The 21646-nt window shown below is 39.6% G+C and overlaps 1 protein-coding gene across 1 annotated transcript in view; it reads left to right on the forward strand.

Moving 5' to 3' along the window:
- slc8a4b (solute carrier family 8 member 4b) overlaps positions 1–6963 on the forward strand; it is a 56637-nt gene extending 49674 nt beyond the window's left edge. Inside the window, exon 16 of the mRNA XM_042401609.1 lies at positions 4664–6963. Coding sequence (XP_042257543.1) covers positions 4664–5043 — 380 coding nt within the window. The 3' untranslated portion in view covers positions 5044–6963. The remainder of the gene's footprint in view (positions 1–4663) is intronic.
- Positions 6964–21646: the final 14683 nt, after the last annotated feature.

Here is a 21646-nt window from a genome sequence, read left to right on the forward strand (position 1 = left end):
CATTCCTCTCGTCAGCCGTTTTATTATTGCCCCTCCGTATGATTTATAGAAATAGCTGCTTTGCTCATTCCAGGCGGTATCTTTGAAGACTTGTGGCAAGGTGTCTGGAAAGTAGTGTTTGAATCAATTTCTTTGGCAGCAATATAATGTTGTGTTGGAATTGGAAGCAGTAAACACGGATTTGATATCCATTATCAGTGTGTGTGTCCTGTCACAAGACATGTTGATGTTAATTTGCTTGCTGTTCTTGCTTCTCATTTTCCCTTTCTGATTCTCACGTTCACTGTTTTTTCTCCCTTCTTTCTCTGTGTGACTATCTGTTCCTCCCTCACACTCTCTTCCACCTCTCTTATCTGTTCCTCTTGCTCTCGTGCCCCATCCCGGTCAATTTATTATTCTGACTTGGTGATACTTTCCTCCTCTCTCTCTCTCCCTCCCTCTTATTGGATGTTGTGTTTTCACTATTGTATCATCCATCATTCTGACCTGTGTGTGCTGTGATACCAAGGTGTGTGTGGGTGAAATAGTGTTTGCACTGCCGAGGTGATGCAAGTTTTCGTGCGGCAGGTCATTATAACTTCCACTGGGAGTTTGTGATCCCCTGTGTGTGCGCGTGTGTCCGGGTGTGATTCATGTCTCCTTAAAACTTGTTAGAAACATTCACCTGCTCTCTTGTTTCTGATATGCACCCTACCCTCCTCCTCTCGCAGCCCCCCTCCACATTTATAACAGCATTTCTGCATTATTACATCGGAGACACGCTAGAGGATTATCGGGCCAATTTACACCATATTTGCAGATTCAGGCAATTAAGGGGGCAAATGCTGATCAGAGGATTGGTTTAAGAGTCATGAAGTGCTAAATGTTTCTAGTAATGTGAGAGCTTTACATAGTTTATGTGTAACCATCTGAGCCATCAAGATAATATGTGTAATGTTTGATATCTGCATTGGTGGAAGATTATTTTGCTCTAGCCAATCAGTAGCTAATGACATATAGTGTTGTGCTGCCAATTTCATTCTCAGGTGACTTGAAGCCTTAGTAGCTGTTGTTAAGACCAGTTAACGTTTTTCATGCATGAAATGTGCCTGATGTAAGAGTTTCAGTATTTCTGTGTAGGTCTACAACAATTTCTATAGCTGCATTGATCTCATCTGCACTTCTTGGTATTTTCATTTTTCTGTGGCCTTGTTTCTGGCTCTGACCAGTATAGAGCAGTGACACATTACTCACAGCAGTTACACGTTGCAGAGATGTGTTAGCTTGGTGCAGAGGTTAGACATGTTGGGAGCATGGATGTATAAAGAGAACTGGATACAGCGTTGGAGGCGGGGCCCCGTTCATTCCCTACGAAAGTTACACAGTGGAGCATGAAGGCAAAAAAGTTCAACTTCTTCAGCATTGCTTTTGCACCTGTTGGGTTCATAGAGGAAGCACACTAGTGACCTTTGCCGGTCAAACTGGCTACTTCTGGTTTAGCCACTCTGGCTAACTTGAATGGGGATAAAACAATTCAATCGTGCAGCTCTTCTAGACATTCGAAATGTGATCGGACTGAATGCATCAAATTCAATGTAAGTCTATGGGAAAAAGTCTTTTTGGGCCCAATAGCATCACGTGACGTTGTAATTACACGGTTTGGCTGCTATGTCAAATTGGCTTCATAGCCCGGTGCTGTTCCTGTGGGCTTGGTTGGGAGGGGTAAATTTCTGCAATGAGAGGAGGAATTTTAAGAAAATTTCTCAATGTTTGAAGCACCACAAACAGATTGTACCGTATGTTGCTTTGTAAATTGGGTGAACTGATGAAAGTGAGAGAAATATTGATATACTTGGTGAATGTACTGTATGTGATGCAATGGGTTTCTAAATATGGGTATGATCTTCTGTGTTGCCAGTTGTTTGCGGAGTGGAGGCAGTAATATACAGTTTCATGACTCACGTGCCCGCCTGTCAACACACACAAACTTTTCATTTATTTTGTGTGGTCTATCACCGACAGGATTGCAGTTCAGCCCCGAATAAGTTTGGGGGATATTTTTCATGTTGGGATATGAATTTCAACTAATCTTGCTGACATTCAAATGAGAATTGAGACTCATCTCGACCAGCTGGTCTAAAAATAGAAATAAGCCGAGACAGGCATACAATAACTGGCAGCTGTTTCCCTGGTGTTCCCTGCCAACCCAGTTGTAGAGTCTCTATGCTTTTCATCCAATTTCTCCTCAAATGTTCAGCACCAAAGAGCTCCACTTACGTACGCCTACATCATTTTACAGCATTTATTACATTTCTTCTATCATAGGCTGATGCCAATATACAACTACAGAGTACAGAGGAGGATTTATGTTTATTTTTCAGAATATGCATGAAAAAACGAGTGAATATGAGGGAATGAAGGAAAATTTCGGTATTTTTCAACCTGAGCTATATTGTCTCAGTTGTGACTACCCTGACTATGGGTCAAGCTAACCTTGGGAAACTCAACTCTGGCAGAACATTGTATACTGGGGGAAGCAGCACAAGCTTTTGATATAAACCTCAGTCTGACAGCAGGTAAACACAGAAATTAGCCACATGGATTAGCTATGTTTGCTAACTGCATCAGGATCTGCCTGTTGTAGTTATGCAACCGGAATTAATCTCATCCATAGACATATCTAGATTTTTCCAAGACCCTCATTAATAATTCCCAGTCTTTGCAGCAAAGTTTTTGTCGTCAGTCAGCTGTGGAGAGCAGAGTCTGCAGAATACCAATCTATTTCTTAAGTTACATTGCCTTGCTGGAAGGTCCTCCGCTGCCTTTCTGCTTCCACTATTTGTATTTCATCTCCCATTTGATTAAGCTCTTCATCTGTGTACTCTGGTTTGAACAAATAATGGTTGTCATCGAAGTGAAATGACTCATCACCGTCCTCATAATAGTCCACTGTATAACCAGCCACCGCACTTAGATTTCTTTAATTTCCTCGAAGACAATATTGTTCAATCTCTTGTTTGCCACTACTTATCTAGCATGCCCACACAAACAAACAAACAAATATTTGTTTCATACAAATATTTTAATAAATTATTTGTTTTCGGGAAGAGAAAAAAACATGTCAAATACCAGCGTACAGGTCAGTTACATCACTATCTCAGTCTCTCTCCTCTGCTCCACTGTTACGTCTATCAGCAAGTTTCAACGTGGGGATCCACCTGCTACTTGATGCACATTTCCTAATTTGGACATCACTCCCAGAGTCGGGGGTGTTCCCCAGAGATAAAGCTGAGCTACTGACACACGCAAAGTGCTCCCAAGGGACTCTCCATAACCTGTTGTTCCCCTTCTCCTTTTCACAAAGTTAGGTTGTAAAATATAGGCAATAATTGAAAAGTGCAAAGCAAGAATCACCTTTGAAGTTTTTCCCTACACTTAACATGGTGTGCTGTCGCTGTGTTATGGGTGTATAAATAAATAAAGGTCTGTCTGCAATGAGGCGATGAGTAAAGTTTTGGCTCAGTAGTCAGTGCAGTTGCCTATGATCTGGGAGACTCGGTGTGGGGACCTCCTTCATAAGGTAGTTTATTCACGAACACTTATTGTAAAACTTTAATTTTAATTAAATTTAATTTTTAATCAAAAACAGGATTTTTAAGCCTCTTTCCACTTTTATTCAAATACAAATACAAATAATTTTGCTGCCTCAACAAATACAGATACAAATACAAATACTGGGCTCTCTGCACATCCCTAACCCACACACTTGAACTGTCAGTGATGTGTAGATGAACAGATAGCTGTTTGGTCAGCTGACAAGTTGCCCTGAAAGTATTCCCTGTGCCGTTTGCTACCGTACAATAGCTAATCAGGAGGCTTTTTTCAATGTTTACTGTTGGTTTCACAAACAAGTGTTTGAAGATATTCATGTAAAATTTACATTTTGGAAAGGTTTATAAGGCTTGTACTGCTAGCTGGGGTTTTACCAGAGTTGTGTTTTTCGAATCTCTACAACAGAGGTGTTGAGCAAAAAGTTAGCATGGCCAACAGTCAGAACGGCCACAATTATGAGAATAAGACCCAGGTTGAAAAAACAGAATTTCCTTTTAAGATTGGTAAGAAATTCATAAAATAGGTCACCTCTCTCAGTGTTCCATTCCCCTCATTAGTTTTCCCTGCTCACGTCGCTTTTTCTATCAATTATCTGTGTGTACTGTTCCTCCCTGCCCGTCCCTCTCTGTTTCTATCAGTTATCCAATAACTGTGTCATTATTTCCATGAATACTGACTTCTTTTAAACTAACTCGTTCCTAGTTTTTGCCCATGATACCCAATACCTTGATCTTTCTTCACCTCTTTGCTTCTGTTTTATGTTTCTCTGCATACTGTACATGTGTACCATAGTGTGTGTTGAGGTTTCCTTGGAGGCTTATGTGAACTTCAAAAGTCATTCTCATTTCCATATTGTTGCTTTATATTGTTTCATGGTTTTATTGTAACCTCAGGTAGATGGTGTACTTTCGTATTCTTGTGTTCTTACATTACTTTCGCACAGCTGGTTGGTTCACTCATAAAATCAATAGCGTCTTACAAATGAGGTCAAAAAACAACTGCAGAAAGTTTTAATAAGTGATATTAAAGATTATGAAGCTTATCAATTAATGTCTTTTTCTCTTTAATTCAGACACATTCGCCAGCAAGGTTGCTGCCATCCAGGACCAGTATGCTGACGCCTCCATCGGCAACGTCACCGGCTCCAACGCCGTCAACGTCTTCCTGGGTATCGGCGTGGCGTGGACCATCGCTGCCGTTGCCTGGCGCTCCAAGGGCAAGACATTCAAGGTGGACCCAGGAAACCTGGCCTTCTCCGTCACCCTCTTCACGATCCTGGCCGTGGTGTGTGTCACCGTACTGCTGTACCGGCGGCGGGCGACAGTGGCTGGGGGCGAGCTGGGCGGGCCGCGGACTTGCAAGTTGATAACGTCACTGCTGTTCGTCTCGCTGTGGCTGATTTACATAATGCTGGCTTCTATGGAGGCCTACTGCCATTTACCAGTGTTTTAAATGGAGAGGAGAGGAGAGGGAGAGAGACCCACTGCCAGTATGAAGAAAGAGAGAGAGAGAGAGAGGCAAGGGAGGGGGGGGATGGATGAGTCGTCAGAGAGGGACAGAGACAAGAAGAGATGGGAAGTAGAGGTGGATCAATATGGGCAGATTCAGATATTTTTTAATTGAATTTACAGATCCTAAAAATGTCTTTAAATTCAAAAAACGCTTTCAGTGTTTCACCATTTTTCTCTTTCCATTTTAGAGTGGAAAATAATTTAAACCATCACTAAACACTAAAACTATCCAATAGTATCCAAACTAATTTCTATTTTTCTTAATCATCTATTCGGTGATGAGGAAAATTCTAGGAAAAATAAAGCCTCTGAAGTAAGAATGACGTAACATAAGGTATTAATGAACAATGAAGTGGAAGAAAAAAATTGCAATGCAGGTTTCAAAGAGTGCTTTTATGTAGTTGCCTCAATCATCCATCATCAGCAGTGGACAACACTGTTAAATAGTTAATAAAAGGCTGATATTGCTCCAGTACACTGCCAAACCAGCAAGATAGAGGAAACAACAGACAGCAAGGAGAGCTGTCAGCCAATCAGCTGGGCTCTGAAGGGAGAGGTGATGGTGAAGAGGAAGAATTATTGTGGAAGATAAAAGGGGAAAAGTTGAGATAGGAAGCTGGAGGCAACAAAAGTAGAGCAAAGAATAGAAGAAGAAAGCTAGAGACCAGGGGAGTGAAACAAAGTGAAAGAATAAGAATGAATAGATGGACAGAAATATTCTACCCCTCCTCACTCTCTCTCTCTCTCTCCCTCCATCTTTACTGTATCCCATCGGTCACAGGAACAGTGGATCCTCCCATCATATCCATGGCAACTCTAACTCACGTAATACTATCAGTGACTTATCACTTTTAACCCCTCTTTCCCCAACTGTTCACACACACATACACACATACACACACAAACACACTCTGGGGTCCTCAGGTGAATCTGCAGTGGAGGACCACTCACTAACTTGTGGGTGATGAAAACTGACAACGTTTTTTCCTTCTTTTCTTGAATACACTGTGCAAAGTAGTCCTTCCACCCTGCAACACACACACACACATACTGTACTATCCTTTTCCTAAAAACACAACTGTACATACTCCTTCATCCCTTCCTCTTGCCTTACTCTTCTCTCCCCTGTAGGAATTTGTCTCAAAGTTGTGATAATGAAAAGCTGTAGTCACCACCGCCAAGCCCCTCTCCTTATACACCGATCAACAGCCTCGTTTATCCCATGAAGGAAACCCCCCTTATTTTTTCAAAACTTTTCAATGGCGTCACGTGTTGATGTTGTTACCGTGAAATTGTAAAAAAAAAAAAAGGAAAAAAAAGATATATAATATAAATACAGTGTGACGAGATGAGGATATAGAAAGTTAAAGCAGGTTTTCTGGAAGACTGGATGTGACGTTGAATATTGAAGATGAAGGTGATGGATTAGCAAACAACAAGTGGCAGGAAGAATTCGAGAAAATGATAAATGACGAAGAGGAGCGATCAGACGTGGAGGATTTGAAAATCTGGAGAACCAACGAGCAAGCAGTCCACCTAGTAATAGTTGTTCATCTTGCACTGAAGCATTGTGCACTACACATCATGGGTATATTGTATACACTCTGAACTCTCATTGAATGGTGAACAAAAGCTGCTTCCTTAAAGTGAACAACTAGAGTCAAGGACCAATAAGAATGAAGGATCTCACTTGCAGTGGCCATGACGGTGGTGACAGTATTGTTGATGACAAATCAAAACAATGAACAGTGTTTCTAATTGTACATGATAATATAAGAAACTTTTACTGATGTGTGTGAGAAAACAGATATTTAATTTAAGTGATGTTAAAGGACCAGTGTTTAGGATTTAGTGGCATCTAGTGGTGAGGTTGCAGTATTGCAACCAACTGAATACCCCTCCCACTCCCCTTCAAAGTGTGTAGGAGAACCTACGATGGTCACGAAACTTAAGAAAAATGAGAAAGGCCCTCTCTAGAGCCAGTGTTTAGTTTGTCCATTCTGGGCTACTGTAAAAACATGGCGGGCTCCATGGAAGAGGGCCCGCTCCCTATGTAGATATAAAGGGCTCATTCTAAGGTAATGTAAACACAACAATTCTTAGTTTCAGGTGATTATACACTAATTAAAACATACTTATGAATATTACATTTCTACCAATAAATGCCCCTAAATCTTCCACACTGGTCCTGTTTGTAAGGAAACCCCTGGAGGAAGGAAAGAAAGCTCCATGTGCCCTTTTTCCTCTGACGCAAAGTTCAAGAAGACATTTTAAGGAAATCCATCACAAGGGGGAAAACAGCTGTAAGACAGTGAACACAAAACCAGAGATGACTCAGACAGACAGAGAGAGGAGTCGAACGCTCTGAGGGAAATGTACGGCAGCTCTGAAATATCACACGACTGTTCCACAGCAGTTGTGAACGGGACATTTCTTTGTACTCAAAGCAAAAACCACAAGTCTCTGTTATCCAAAGATTTACTAGAACATTGTCACAGATCACTTCATAAGCAGAGAACCATTCATTTTCATTGTGCGGTTTTACCTTGCAGGCATTGTACAACTCCCACAAGCTGCCAGTCCTAGTTCAGAGACTGGCGTGTTCATAAAAGTGTTCACACTACAGCTAAATGTGCTAAAAAAAAAAAAAAAATTGGTATTTTTTATGGGTATGAGCCTGTATCAAAAGCTGTGCTATTTATTTTGTTTCTTGTGAAAAATGTGTTGATTCAGGCATGGTGTGTGTGTGTGTGTGTGAAAGTGAAATATCAAAATAGCTTAAAATGAGAATATTATGCCACATATCATATGACATCAACTGTTTTGACATTGTTTTGTCTGTCTGAGAAAGTGTTGAAGCCTAGATTTACATTGTTTGTATTAATGCCCCTGCCCTGCCCAGGGACTGGACTGAAGCAGGACAGAAGGGATGGCATATGGCTTGTCAGTGCAAATTATTATTGAAATGCATTCCCCTTGTTAACAATAGCATAGAAGGAAAAAACTAAAAGCATAGAAGGAGAAACTCTAAGGGAAAACCCAACCGTTTTCCTCTCAACTGCCCACGATGCTGATTATAAACTTAAAGGAAAATCCTCCTGAGAGAAAACAATAATTTAGCTTTTTGTTGCGCCCCTGTTCACTGAGAGAAAAATGAGACCGAAAACAACAATTTACCTGCCCACCATCCACCCCGTTAAATATGAACAAATTACCCAGCGCTCTCAGCCAAATGTAGATGCAGGCTTTGCAAAGCCAGCTCAGTCATGACCATGCTAAACAGACCGGGCAAAGCCACGAGCTTGTCTGACGCTGCCTCGCCAAGGTCAGTATTTGTACAAATGGAAGATAAGTGGAGTGAAAATGTCTGTATGCATAACCCCTTCCCTCTATTATGACATTTTAAATGCCACACCAGTTCCTTGCACCTTTTGACAGCTATAAAGGAGAAATTGAAATATTGGTAAATTTTGCTGTAGAGAATTGGATGGATCAGCTGATTTCAGCCAGGCTCATCTAGGGGTATGACAAAAAAAAAACGATATTGCAACATATCGCGATATTTCCACTTGCGATACGTTTTCGATACACTGGTGCCAAGTATTGATACATTTTTTGAAAACATAGCTCAGAATTGATTCGGCTACTTTGATTTACCACTACCAGAGCTCCACTGCCCTCCACCTCCTTATGGAGTCGCTGAGCAGACTGATGACGGTTAGATGAACAGGAGTTTTAGGTGACAACGAAGAAGAAATGCACGCAAAAAAACCAGCCATGAGCAGCTGCTGTCAGACTCTACGGTGTCCTTGCTGGAAGCATAGAGAGTCCGCAGGACTTTTGACAGTCACTACAAGCTCATTCATGGCCCTTTGTAAAAGTTTCTGTGTTGTAGCTTAGCTAGCGGCTCTACTACAAGAGGCTCCCCAGGTGTGTGTGCCTGTGGGGGAGTGTCAGTACGTAGCCGTAGCGCTGCTGTTTATCATGTTAACGTTATTATCGTCGCTCGTCAGCCCTTAATATCTTGTAAAGCTCTGAATATAGCAGTTAGTTATTGGCGGGTCATGTGTTATGTTTACTGCCACAGAAAAGGAATAAATCTTTGGGTTATTAGCACAAAGTCACCTCTCTTGTCTCTTATCAGGCTTACTAACGCTGCTAGCAGCTCTGTGGGAGACACAAACTATTGTGATATTTATACAAACTGAAGCTACAGTTAGTAGTGTAGTGACATTTATACATGGCGGCATTTCTTTTCTGTGAAACTAATGTACTGTTATTAACATTGTACATTATCTGACCATTTCCTCCTCTTGAAATAGTTTTTTCTTTCTTCTTCGATATCGTGATATATCATAGATGATTTCTTCGTGATATATCGTGTATCGCAGAATCGCCTTTGTTGTGCTATATTGTTATCGTGGGATGGATATCGTGATAGTATCGTGAGTTCATCTGTGATTCCCACCCCTAGGCTCAACACAATTTTATTGATAAAAGGAGTTTGGCCACCTGCCGTGTTGCTCTTGCTCTGTTTGAAAGTAACATTTCTTGGCTGCAAATATTTGATATTGCTGTACAGCAGATTCACAGGAGAGCTGACCTGGAGCTTGTCGTGGTTAAGAGTCTTACTCAACAACACATCAGCATATTAGGTGCTTGCAGGACCGTGGCCAGGATTTTAAAAATACTGAGGTCATGTCCAAGTCCCCCAACACAACCCTACCATCCTCGTAAAAGACATCAAAAAGAAAGTTGGAAAACTGCTATTTGGATTTTTCATACTTTATTTATTCAGTTGGTTGGTTGGTTTGGCTTGAAGCTAAAATTTAAAGGGCCTGAGAACATATTTTTTCAATCAGCATCTTTCAATGAGTGCCAGGTTCTTTTCTGCCAACGTTAGAACACTTTTGGTTGTTTCACATTTGAGATTTATGTTATTCCTTTTTTATCTGTGCTCTTTTCACGGGTTTGAATTGGGAGGGGCTCAGTTGACTGTGATGTCACACACTTCTGTGCACAAATCAGGATTGAGGAACCTTTGAATCCAAATCTGATGACAGTTGGTGGGTTGTTTGGTCACTGTCAATCAAATCTGATAAAATCACTCCCACGCTGTCCTGAAGAAGCAGATTAATTTTTGAGTGTTCATCTCTTAGTAAATAAAATCTAAAGATGTTTACTTAATACTTAAAACTTTAACCCAAGTTTCAGGGGCTTCATCATCATAATATATCATATATTATGTTACCATGCTAACATTTGCTGATCAGCGGTACAACTGAGGCAGATGGGAATGTTATTAGGTATTTGGTTAAAAAACAAAATATTAGGTAAATCAGTTATGGTGCTGGATGAAAAGTGAATGGGTTTTATCCCTAAAACAATGCGGAGAACATGACCTCAATGTTCTCACTAGTAGCTAAGATGCTGACATAGATTTTAAATCCACATCATTCTGCTGAAACACTCACTCACTACCCACCCAGATCCTTTCATTGTCCCCGTTTATCTAGTCATTTCTGTAGCACCCAGTATCTCATAACGTAGGAGTGAGCCGCCATGACGAAGGTCATCCACCAGTTGCCAGTTATGACATGACTCGCACGTTGGCATGCTCCTGTGCCCGCTGAGACGCCAGGATGCCTGCCAGGCCAAACTCTTTTTCTCAATGACTTAAGCTTCCATAACAGTTGCCAGTTTAAGAATGAGTGGGCAGGATAATAATCCTGCTGACGCCACAGGAACACAAGAATACTAGGACAGATTTAGAAATGTAGGCTTTTTAAAGGTTGATAAGGCTTGCTGGAGGATGGCTGAGTGTGTGTATGCGTGTGTCTGTGTGTGTGTGTGTGTGTGTGTGTGCATGCATTATAAGCCAGTGAAGAAATGCAACCATATTTTTAGTCTCTTGCCTGTTGCTTAGCGACCATCTATCTGTAAGCCGTTGTCTTCTCGACTGTTGCTGGTGTGAGTGTGTGATTCCTTTTTGATGTTTCTCACTTGTCTGCTTGCCCTTGACAATATACTATAGTTTCACATTAATTTTTTCTCTCTCTGCGGGTGAATTTCACCACGTTATTCATCATATGTTAATCTTTTCAACACGCACGTGTGTCATTTACTTTATGTTACCTGTGCCACCCTTTGTTTGCATGTGTATCCATTGTGTGTACATGCGTATGTGTGCCTTTGTGTGTGTCGGTTGGTGTTGTAATCTCCTTGTAAGGGCTCGCCCCATATGTCCCTGGCTGAGTCCTGAACGCTAGATTAATTAATTAGAATGCCAACCTGACCCACAGTAAAAATGCCTGGAAATTGGATTTACTCTCTCTCTTTGTGTGTGTGTGTGTTTTTCTGTGACAGTGATCTGGCAGGTAGGTTCTCCTTCACCAGGTGTGTGAGTTTGTGTGTGGACCTGTCGGATAGGATTAGATATATAATGGGTCTGGTAGTCGATCGAGGCCGAGAATAGATGGTGGGACTTAGCTTGAGAGATGTGTGTGTGTGTACAGTATGTGAATAACTACTATACTTTAAAGTTCTCTACATCAACCGATTGGCTGATGGCTTAACACACATATACAGTACATGTCAGGAGACCGATATGGAAATGAATCAAGGAAACTACACACAAAATCTCTCTCTCTCTGTCACACACACACACACACATACATTCACATGTTGGCTGGGCTTGGTAGCTTTGGCATTTTTTAAATGAATCTATAAATATAAAAACATATTTATATAAACATATTTTCCTGTTTGACACTACCAATTAGTTAGAAAATGACTAAAATTGTGGCCTGAGATGAAAACTTAAATGTATTTATGTCCTCCACTGTGTGTGTGTGTATGTATGTATGTGTGTGTGTGTGTGTGTTTACAGACATTAACTAGCTGAATCTGACTTTGAGACAGATGAAATATTTGTTAAAGTATTTGTATTCAGGTAAACCTGCAGGCGAACGGCATCATTAATGCAAGCAGCTGCTGTCATATTTATATTATCCTTTTCACCACGTCCATGTTTCTTATTGTGTGTTTGCTGGGCTTGATATATTTACAACAGAAGCAAACTGTCATGAATGTAAAGCAGCTCATCGGCCGATTCACGTGACTCAAAGTGTTCAGTGTTAAATGCAAAAAAACAAAACAAAACATAATAATATAACCACAACATTGTGAAATAGTCCAAAAGATGTATAAAGACTCAACTCATTACATCCTTCATCTTTTCACACTAACATGCACACTAAACTAAAACTAATACTAAAAGTATCCAAATTTTACTTTTAATGATATCCACAATGTTAATTAACATAGAAACACATGAGTCTCCAGGATAATGATCCTGTAGGTTTTGTCAGTTTTATTTATTCCAACTTTGTTTATGAGAAATCATGTTTTTCCGCATGGCCAACCACACTATATACTTCAATACCCATGAGCCTCAGCTGCTGTTACTAGAAGAAGCCAGTCAGAGGCATGAGTTAAAGCAATGGCAAATTCAAAAAGCTTTGTTGTTGCAGTTGCAAGCAAAACATGGCGCCATAGTTGCTAAATTAAACCTAAATCAACCCAGAATCCAAAAGTTTAACATTTAACGTTAAGATGATATCATCAGTGACCTTTTCATTGAAGAAGCAGATTTTTTTTCTGACACAGTTGTTCATCTGTTCTTTCAACCAGGAGGGTTTCAGGCCCATCAAAGCTGTGCTCTAACTGCACTGCCTCACAAGAGTAAGAGTGCAGCCTTTAGCATAGTGGCTCTGTCCTGTTTGACTTCACTGGCCAACAAAGACTTTCTGATGAAAGTCACTGTGAAATGAAAAAGGGCAGAATTGGGGAAAAGGACAGTTTGAAATAAAAACAATTGGAATTAAATAAAAAATGACCTGCAGTAAACTCTGTTGTTGTGAAAAGAATCAGGATGAAATAACATTTCATAATAATGACCTGAGTTTTAAAAGTTTATTGATTCCCCAGTTTCCAGGTTATAAAATATATTTTGCTTGTAATTACTCAATTCTGTTTTATTTATTTTATTTTAACGTTGAACACTTCTGTGTCTCTATAGATTCATGCTGTAGCTCAGATATCACAGCCTTACATACTATAAGACAGTGGACTTGTCCGAATTCATTGAGAAACAAATTAATCAAGAATAACATTTTGGTGCTTTTCTGATTTGGAGACATCTCCAGTGTGTGTGTATGTGTGTGTGTGTGTGTGTGCAGGTGTGTGTGTGTTATGAGCTACCAGACCTGTGTTAATCAGCCACTATCTATTGATCCGTTTTTTTTTTTACCTTTCTTTTCTCCTTCTCTCTCTCTCTATTAGCCACTCTATTAAGCTCTACCTTCTAAATATTTATATATTTTATCACTTTATACTCATCATTTTCTTAATATATCATGCAGCCCTGTTTAAGAGGTCACAAAGTGCTTTTGATATGAATATCTGGTATTTTAATTTTTCCATTTACTTTTATCATTGTTATGTTATTGTGTGTTTTGTTGCATTTGTTTCCATTGTTTTGTGTTGGTTTTTTTTGGTGATTTGTTTTGTGAAGAAGCCCTCAGAGAGTAGAACAACAAAATAGCATATAGTGATAAATTACAATGAGTGTGCTCTTTTTATTGTGTGTGTGAACGTGTGTGTGTGCGTGTGTGTGTATGTGTGTGTGTGTGTGTGCGGATGCGTGCATTTCTTCATATCATTCCATCCATGAGTGTGTCGATGCATGAATTTAACTCATTCTGAATACAGTGTTGATGTTGGAAATGTCGTAGTAAAGAGTAAAGTATTTTTAAAAGCTGAAAATGACATGACATGAAAAACGATATAGATGTTTACAAAGACCAAACTTTTCTTTTCTCTCTCTTTTTTTTTTCTCAAAGATGAAATAAAACTTGACTGGCAAATGCTCAGAGACGTGTCTGTATCTTTTCTACCAATGGCGAGAAAGGCTTGACTCAATTAACATTGGGGATATCTCTCAAAATTAGGCTGCTATTTTCACTAAATGCTCCACAATTAGCAAATGCACTGCAGTATATAATTATATTTGGATAGAGATGATTAGCTAGTGAGTAAATTAGCCACACTCCTGCTTTATATCTGTTTTTAGATGCATCCCTAAAAATGTTTGGTGCAGATTTGAAAGTGGCTCAAAGCTGACGGATTCATTATGTGGCGGACTGACCCATAAAGTATCTGAACATTAAAGGACAGGTCCTGCCCTAAAACAGCAGCACTCATAGACCCATATGTACATTGCAAAAGTCTTTGGTTGAAGTAATCATTCCTTATGTCCACACTGGCCAAGAAGAAAGTGGTTCTAATGTAAGTGATGGTAATCAAAATCCACAGTCCTCTTAAAAAAGTTCTAAAGTTCCTCTAAAGTTCAGCTAAAACTTAACTGAGGCATCAGCAGTGTGAGTTAAGCTGAAATTATACGTCCGCTAGGGTCTGCGTGATGTAAATTTAATCATCAGAGAGTGAATGCGTAGGCTCTGTGCGGACATCTGTGCAAGTCCTCCTAGTCACAACATACATTTTCTTGCTGAGCTGTGATGGAGATGAACACAAACAGGAAATTAGTTGCAAAAGAGAGAAACCTCACAAACTCACACTGCTGAAGTTCATATTAGCTTCAGTTGAACTTTCTGGCACAGAGCGAGGACTCTATTCTTTAACATGATGGCATATATTCTTATCAAACCTAAGGATCTACAGCCATGCTAACAGCTCTGTGAAGCTATAACAGTGCCTTGTTAAGCGCTAACATCACTGTGCTAACATGCTGATGTTTAGCATGTAGCTTGTAATGTTTAACTGACAGAAGCGCATTGCCATCCATGCACCAAGGGTTTTTAGCTCATCCTCCAGCAGATAAGTGATACTGCATGATATGAAAGCATGGTGACACCCTGCCAGCTTTACACTGGGCTGTTATGAAAATTATCAATCACTTAACAGAATAAATGAGGTCAGGAAGCACAATGAAGGACACATTCAACAAAGCGATGATCACTTAACACTTGATATCAAATTCAGTTTGATCTACTAAACTGTTTGGATTAATTTCCACTTCAAATAAACAGTTTACATGAATACATTTATTTTTCTACATCAGTGTTTGTGTTAATACACCTGCCTGCCACAGTCCAATGATTAGAAATTAGAAATTATCTTAATAAATGTTAGGAGGAAATTTGTAATGCATGAGCAAACATTTGGCAAAACAGAATATCCTGATGCCTGTCTTGCTTAGATATTTGTTGTCTGCATCATATCAACCGTTGTGACAATAAAATGACTTGTACATGATCATATGAGCCTGGATATGAATCTCATAAACAGGACTTAAACCAATTCACCCTCTGGTCTTAAGGTGTAACATGAGGATATTGTTGGCAACATTTGGATAAACAAGATAATGAGCAGAGACCAAAGAGGATTCAGAAAACACTCAATCAATATCTGTTTGCCTCAACAACAGTCATTATATAAGTCAGTGTTTGTTTTTTTTACTTGATGACAACAATGATAATTTGTTCTGCATAAATCAGTTTCTTAAGTGTCTTCACAGCACTCCAAACATCTCCAACTACTGGAACACATTATTATTTTTGTTTGATTCAGCTGCCTGCCGACCTGAATGTGAATTAAAAGATTGTTTTAAAAGAGCACTGTACCGATTTAGCATTGCACTTCTATAACATTGTCAGTCTCTTTTATCCAAGTATCAAAATTGACATAGCAGCACCAGCTATATTATCTTATTTATTCCATGTATTCTTCTTCCCTGTTAAAATCTGGTGCCTACATTACCCACAATGCAACTGCTTGAGTTGCATTGTACTACTAACAGTTCAGTTGGAGATTCAGGTGTGTTATGCTAGAAGCAGCTAACGGCCACAGAGGTCTGGTAACCTTACTTCTTTTTAATTCCACACCACCAGATTTATTTAATTTGGAGTCTTCAGCCCAAACCGACTCAAGTAACATCACTTGAGGCAGATTTCACACAGCTCTGGGTCCACAAAAGGTTGTATACAACTATTTTTACATATGCAAATACATAATTAAAGAAGAACTAAAGGTCAGTTTACGTGTCATGACAAAACTTTCTTCTTCTGTGTTTCTTAAGTCAGACAACATAACTATGATGATGTCATAGGGTTTTAAACAGAAAGCCTACATTGTAAACTGGTGGCAAGGAGTTTGAAAGATGCAAGCGGGGTAAGGGTATTAGGGGGGTTAAAGAAAATTATGCTGTAAGTGGCATTATGGGAAATGGAGGATACGGTATTTTGGGGACCAAACGTGAGGATACCTCGGCCTTTACTGCTTTGATTTTGACCGTTCTTTTTTTTAGTTGTGAGTCCCCCAACTTTATGGAAGTCCAATACTAAATCACTGGAGGGCCCCCTTTAAAGGGTACATACAGTAAGCACCTCATAATTTCTGATATACAAACATGAACATTTTCCCTAAGACACACTCAAAATTGTTACTTGTTATCACATTACATTCTCTACATTGGAGGCATGTGTTTGGGTTAAAATTGCAATAGTAAACTTGTTATCAATGCTCAAATGTCTTCTGCCAGTGTCATAAGCTGGTCACTGGTCCTTTATACAGTTGACATTAATCACTACCCAGTTTGAAGTTGTACACATTTTAATGAAGGAGTTCTCTGTAAATGACAAGATTTCACTTGAACTCTGACGTATTTTATCTTGACTGCTTCTACTGGAGTCAGACCTTTAAATAAAACTGAAACTATTGATTTCCCAGTCAAAATGGGGCAAGGATCTGGATGTTGGTGCTGAAAATGGCACCAAAATTTATGCTCAGTCTGTTTCACCTGACTCCACTGTACTCGCACTGTAGTAAGCATTTGCGAAAACAGTTTGATGATTCATCTGGTTGAACTTATGAATGATCACACTAAAGGGATGCATCATATTGTATCAACCGTGTTACGCTGAGACAGAGTCTATGGCTGTCTAAACAGGGGATTAGTCTGGATTTCCAAAGGTTTTCTCTCTGGTGAATCAGCAACGAAAAGGTCAAATCAGCATCCCAAAGGGCTTGAATCACTCGGGCCTGTCTAAATCAAGCTAACACTGAGGCCACTGAATAGCTGTGTGATAGTGAGGGGAGAGACTGACCTAACCTAAATAACCTGAAACATGCTTTGTTTTATGCATTGTTGTCCTTATTTTAAAGTGTTTTATGTGTTCTTATGAAGCGTGTTATGCTACATATACAGTATTGCTGTCTCTGTTTTAATGTATTTTATGTATCTTTTGTAGCTGTCATTACACCTGCCCACAGATAGCAGCTGAAAATTAGCCAAGATGGCAAAACTGGCACATTTACAGAAATGTCTATTAATGTGCACTGTCCCTGTCCCTGGTCTGTCTTTGACCAAGATGACACTAATGTAAAGTGTGCATAACTCAATTAAAATGGCCTTAAATGTAAATACATAGAATTGGTTGCTGCACATTTGTACTTATTTCTCCTCTTTACAGCTGCACTAATCAACATTCTTATATTAACAGTGGATTGGAAACTATGTGTAATGTGAAAGGGGTCGCTCATAGTGACGACCCCATAGAAAATTATCACTTGACTCTGAATTTCCCCTCAGCTCTATGGAGCGGTTTAGCCTCTCTCAGCCAATTGTTTTGATTTTGCGGGATGCAACTTTACTATTGTGGCTCAGTCTCACCACTCTGATCTAGAGCTAGAGAACCAGATATTTCCCTTAGAGAGAGTGAATATTGGATTTACATTCATCAGGTCGCCTGAAACTCTAAATGAATGCTAATGTTGCTCTGGATGTGTAAATAGGTAATTGTCTGTTAACATGTTAGCCTAAACAACATTATAAGGAGATAATATGTCAATATAGTGTTCCAAGCTTTTTCTCTCTGGTGAATCAGCGCTGCAAAGGTCAAATCAGCATCTCAGAGGGTTTGAATCATTTGCTTCCTGCACTGCCTCCAAGTAGCCAATACTAAATCAGTTAGTGCAGGTTTAAAGAAAAGAAAAACCTACATTAAGTCCTAAAACCGCACCACACTACATCTATACTCTGGTCTCTTACAGCAAATAGAGGATCTTACCTCTATCTCTACCAGAGAGAAAAATGCTCTCATGCTGTCAATTACAAACACCTTTTTTAATTATAATGGAGAGCACTGAAAGACATGATGTCCTCAGGTATGAAAAGGATAATACAATAAAGATCTTGGCTGCTTTCACAGTGGTGCTATCCCATTATTATTTTTTGAAAAGCAGGATGCTTCTTTGACTATTGAAAGGAACCAATAGCTCAATAGATACTGAAATGATAACTGCATTGAGTAGATTATGCTTATCTGTGCCAGTGTGTGTTTTCAGGTCTTGATATCAGCTCAAAACATGCAAAACAGGTTTATAAAAATGTCACATTATCACTCTAAAATATGATGTTCATTTGGGTTTATACAATATAGCAAATCTGAGGGGTTAGCCTCTAAATGTTTACAGGGTAGGACGAGGTCAACCTGCAAACTCTCTTTGTTTGTTCAGTTGTTCCAGTAAACCAGTGAGTGAAAAACAAAAACTGCCTCAAGGCTAATTATCTCATCAACATTCACCTATGTTTTTTTTAGCTGTTATCTAACCTGGCAACATGAGAAAGAACAGTATCATATTTATAGCGCTGGCCAGAGGGAAGACGTTGTTGGAGGTCTATATACACACATATACACACACATACACACACACCTGGGACCTGACCAGCACAACCACTGTGTTGTTGGCCAATAAACAGCTCTACTGTGGTTGCCTGACTTGCTTTAAGGCACTTTGGGGAGAACAGAGTCGGGAGAGGAGAGTGATTTCACTTGCTCTGCATTTTAATCCAAGTGTTCATCAGCACATTCACTTTCGAAGACTTTCTAATTAGCGGGGGAAAAAAATCCAAACTTTCACTCAGAGGTTTAAAATGTTTTTACTCTTTTTTTTTTTTTCCTTCTTCCGTTCTTCTCTGCCAGTTTTCTGAACTACGAAGTGGCAGCTGTTATTCCCACAGCAACCCCACGGTAACCACCATGGCGAGACACGTCTCCGTCCTCCGCTGGAGGAGAACGAGACAAAGAAACGAAGAATAAACACAACAGTCCTGAGGGAGAGATAGAGGAGGTAAGAGAAGAAGAAACAACAGAGAGGAAGATACGGTGAGAGACAAGAAGAGAGACAGACAAGAGGGAAAAAAAGATGGAGAGATAGAGTGCGTGAGGAGGAAGACGGATGAAAGACAGAGGAGAAGAGTGTGAATGTGACCAGAATTTGAGACAAATAGACACGGAGAGAAAGCAGTGAACAAATGGAAGCATAAAAAAGAAATGATGGAGTCAGTGCTGACACAGATTCATCCTGTGGGATGAGGAAGAAGACAGGAAGTGACACGCTACATTGAACGTCTCTCATCTCCTGGGTCCAAATGTTTACCTCCACGCATAAAATGATTTTGACACTTTTTAGTCGGTTAATTGGCTCGCCAGTTTTTACAAACAACTTCAATTTGTATTCACTAAACAAAGTGTTGTTTCTCATGAGAAAAAAAAAGGAGAATTCTGTTTCAGTCATTTTCAGATATGGAAAGAAGAAAGAGCAGAATTACAAGTTGTTTTATAAATTTGAAAGATATTACCATGAAATTTTGTACAGACATTCATGTTCCCCAGAGGATGAAGAGGACAAAGCCCTCTGACTTTGGTTATTCCCCAACTTTTCCTTCAGTGCCACCATGAAGTTGACACTTGTGGTTTTGAAATGTCTTAATAACTAATTTTGTACAAACATTCATGTGTCCCTCAGGATGAACCGTAACAACTTCGGTGATCACCTCACTTTTCATCTACCATCATCATCAAGGTCAAAATCCTGGTTTATGACCAAATTCATGCAAAACAATGACGTTCCCATCAGCCTCAGTTGTACTTTGTGTTTAATGCTAACACACAATATTTTCTGCTATATATTAGCATGTTAAAGTTGTTTCTGTGAGCATGCTAGCATGTCAGCAATTAGCTCAACACTGTTGTGCCAAAGCCTCACAGAGCTGCCAGCATGGCTGTAGATTCTTGGGCTTGTTTCCAGATAAAGGCTGTTGTATTGATAAGAAAGGACATCATCTTTTCTGTACCATTGTTCTTGTTAAAGGATTGAGTTTCAGTTGAAGACTCATATTAGCTTCAACTGAAGTCTTCAGCCTTCTAGATTTGTGGCATATCTTCCAAAATCCAAAAGCATGTAATTTCCAATGTGCCAATTTAATCCATCTTGTTGTGCTTGTTGGAATGGACGACATCTGACAATATCTGTAACTTTCCGAAACCTACAATCAGATAATCAGGGCTGGGAAGGCTTGATAAAGCACTAGTTCCTGTGACGTGTTGTTCGACCTGGTCAGAAGGCAAAAGTGTTTACTGTTCCAAGCAGCAGCACATAATGTTTGCACTTGGTTATACACATAATAAAAGCACAAAATAGTTGTGTAAAGAATTTTTTTAAAAGTGCTTGAGAGGGGAGTTCAAAGTGAGTGTGAATGTTGGATCTTCTGTTTTAAAAAGCGGCCCCAATTCTGGCATCATCTGGTATCTGATGGAGTATAATGGTGCCTTCACACCCACTGTGAAGTGCAAAAGTACTATATCAGCTGATTAAGGCAATCTAGGCCACCAACCATACTGTATAACCCCAGGCTACAATAAAGTTAAAACTTTGATAAAGCAAAAATCACCATGAATACATTTGGAAGCCAACTGCACCTATGGGGAAACATAAACTAAATTCCTTATGTGTTTTCATATGTTTGATTTGGCTGCACTTCAAGATAGAAGCTGACAGTAATAATTAAATATCTCCTCCCTCACCTCCCCCACATCCCATGCTTTAATGTGGATGTTGTTGCACACTGACAGCCAAATACATGCCCATTTTCTATATAAATAGCTCAGAAAAGTATCAGATATCACAAGAGGTTCAAATGTTTAAAAAGCCTTACCGTTTACTTACCATTGGGTGCCCTTGTAAAAGAAAAAAAGGGAGAAAAAAGAAAGAAACAAACAGAGAAACAGAGGGAGATAAAAAAAAATACAAGAGGATGGCCAGTGCAATTCAGAGAATTGTGAAAGGATAAAAAAAACAAACAGCAACATCAGCGAGAAAGGAGAAAACGAGAGACAGACAGACTGGAGTGAGAGGATAAGGGGGATAAAGAGAAAGAGAGGCAGGGAAAGCGATGCAATCAAAGACAGAGAGCTGACAGTGGCTGCAATTGAGAGAGGATAGAGAGGAGGTCTGGCGAACAGGAGGGATAAAGGAGTTTGGGAAGAAATGAGATTGACAGGGAGAAAGAGAAATGGGAAGATGGCAAAATAAAGAGGGATGTGTTGAATCAGTGGGAGGAGGAGGAGTGGAAAGATTTGTTTTCTATAGTAAGATACAAGACTATTTTGAGCAAAGCTGGC

The sequence above is a fragment of the Thunnus maccoyii genome, chromosome 22, assembly GCF_910596095.1.
Source record: "Thunnus maccoyii chromosome 22, fThuMac1.1, whole genome shotgun sequence".
NCBI lineage: Eukaryota > Metazoa > Chordata > Actinopteri > Scombriformes > Scombridae > Thunnus > Thunnus maccoyii.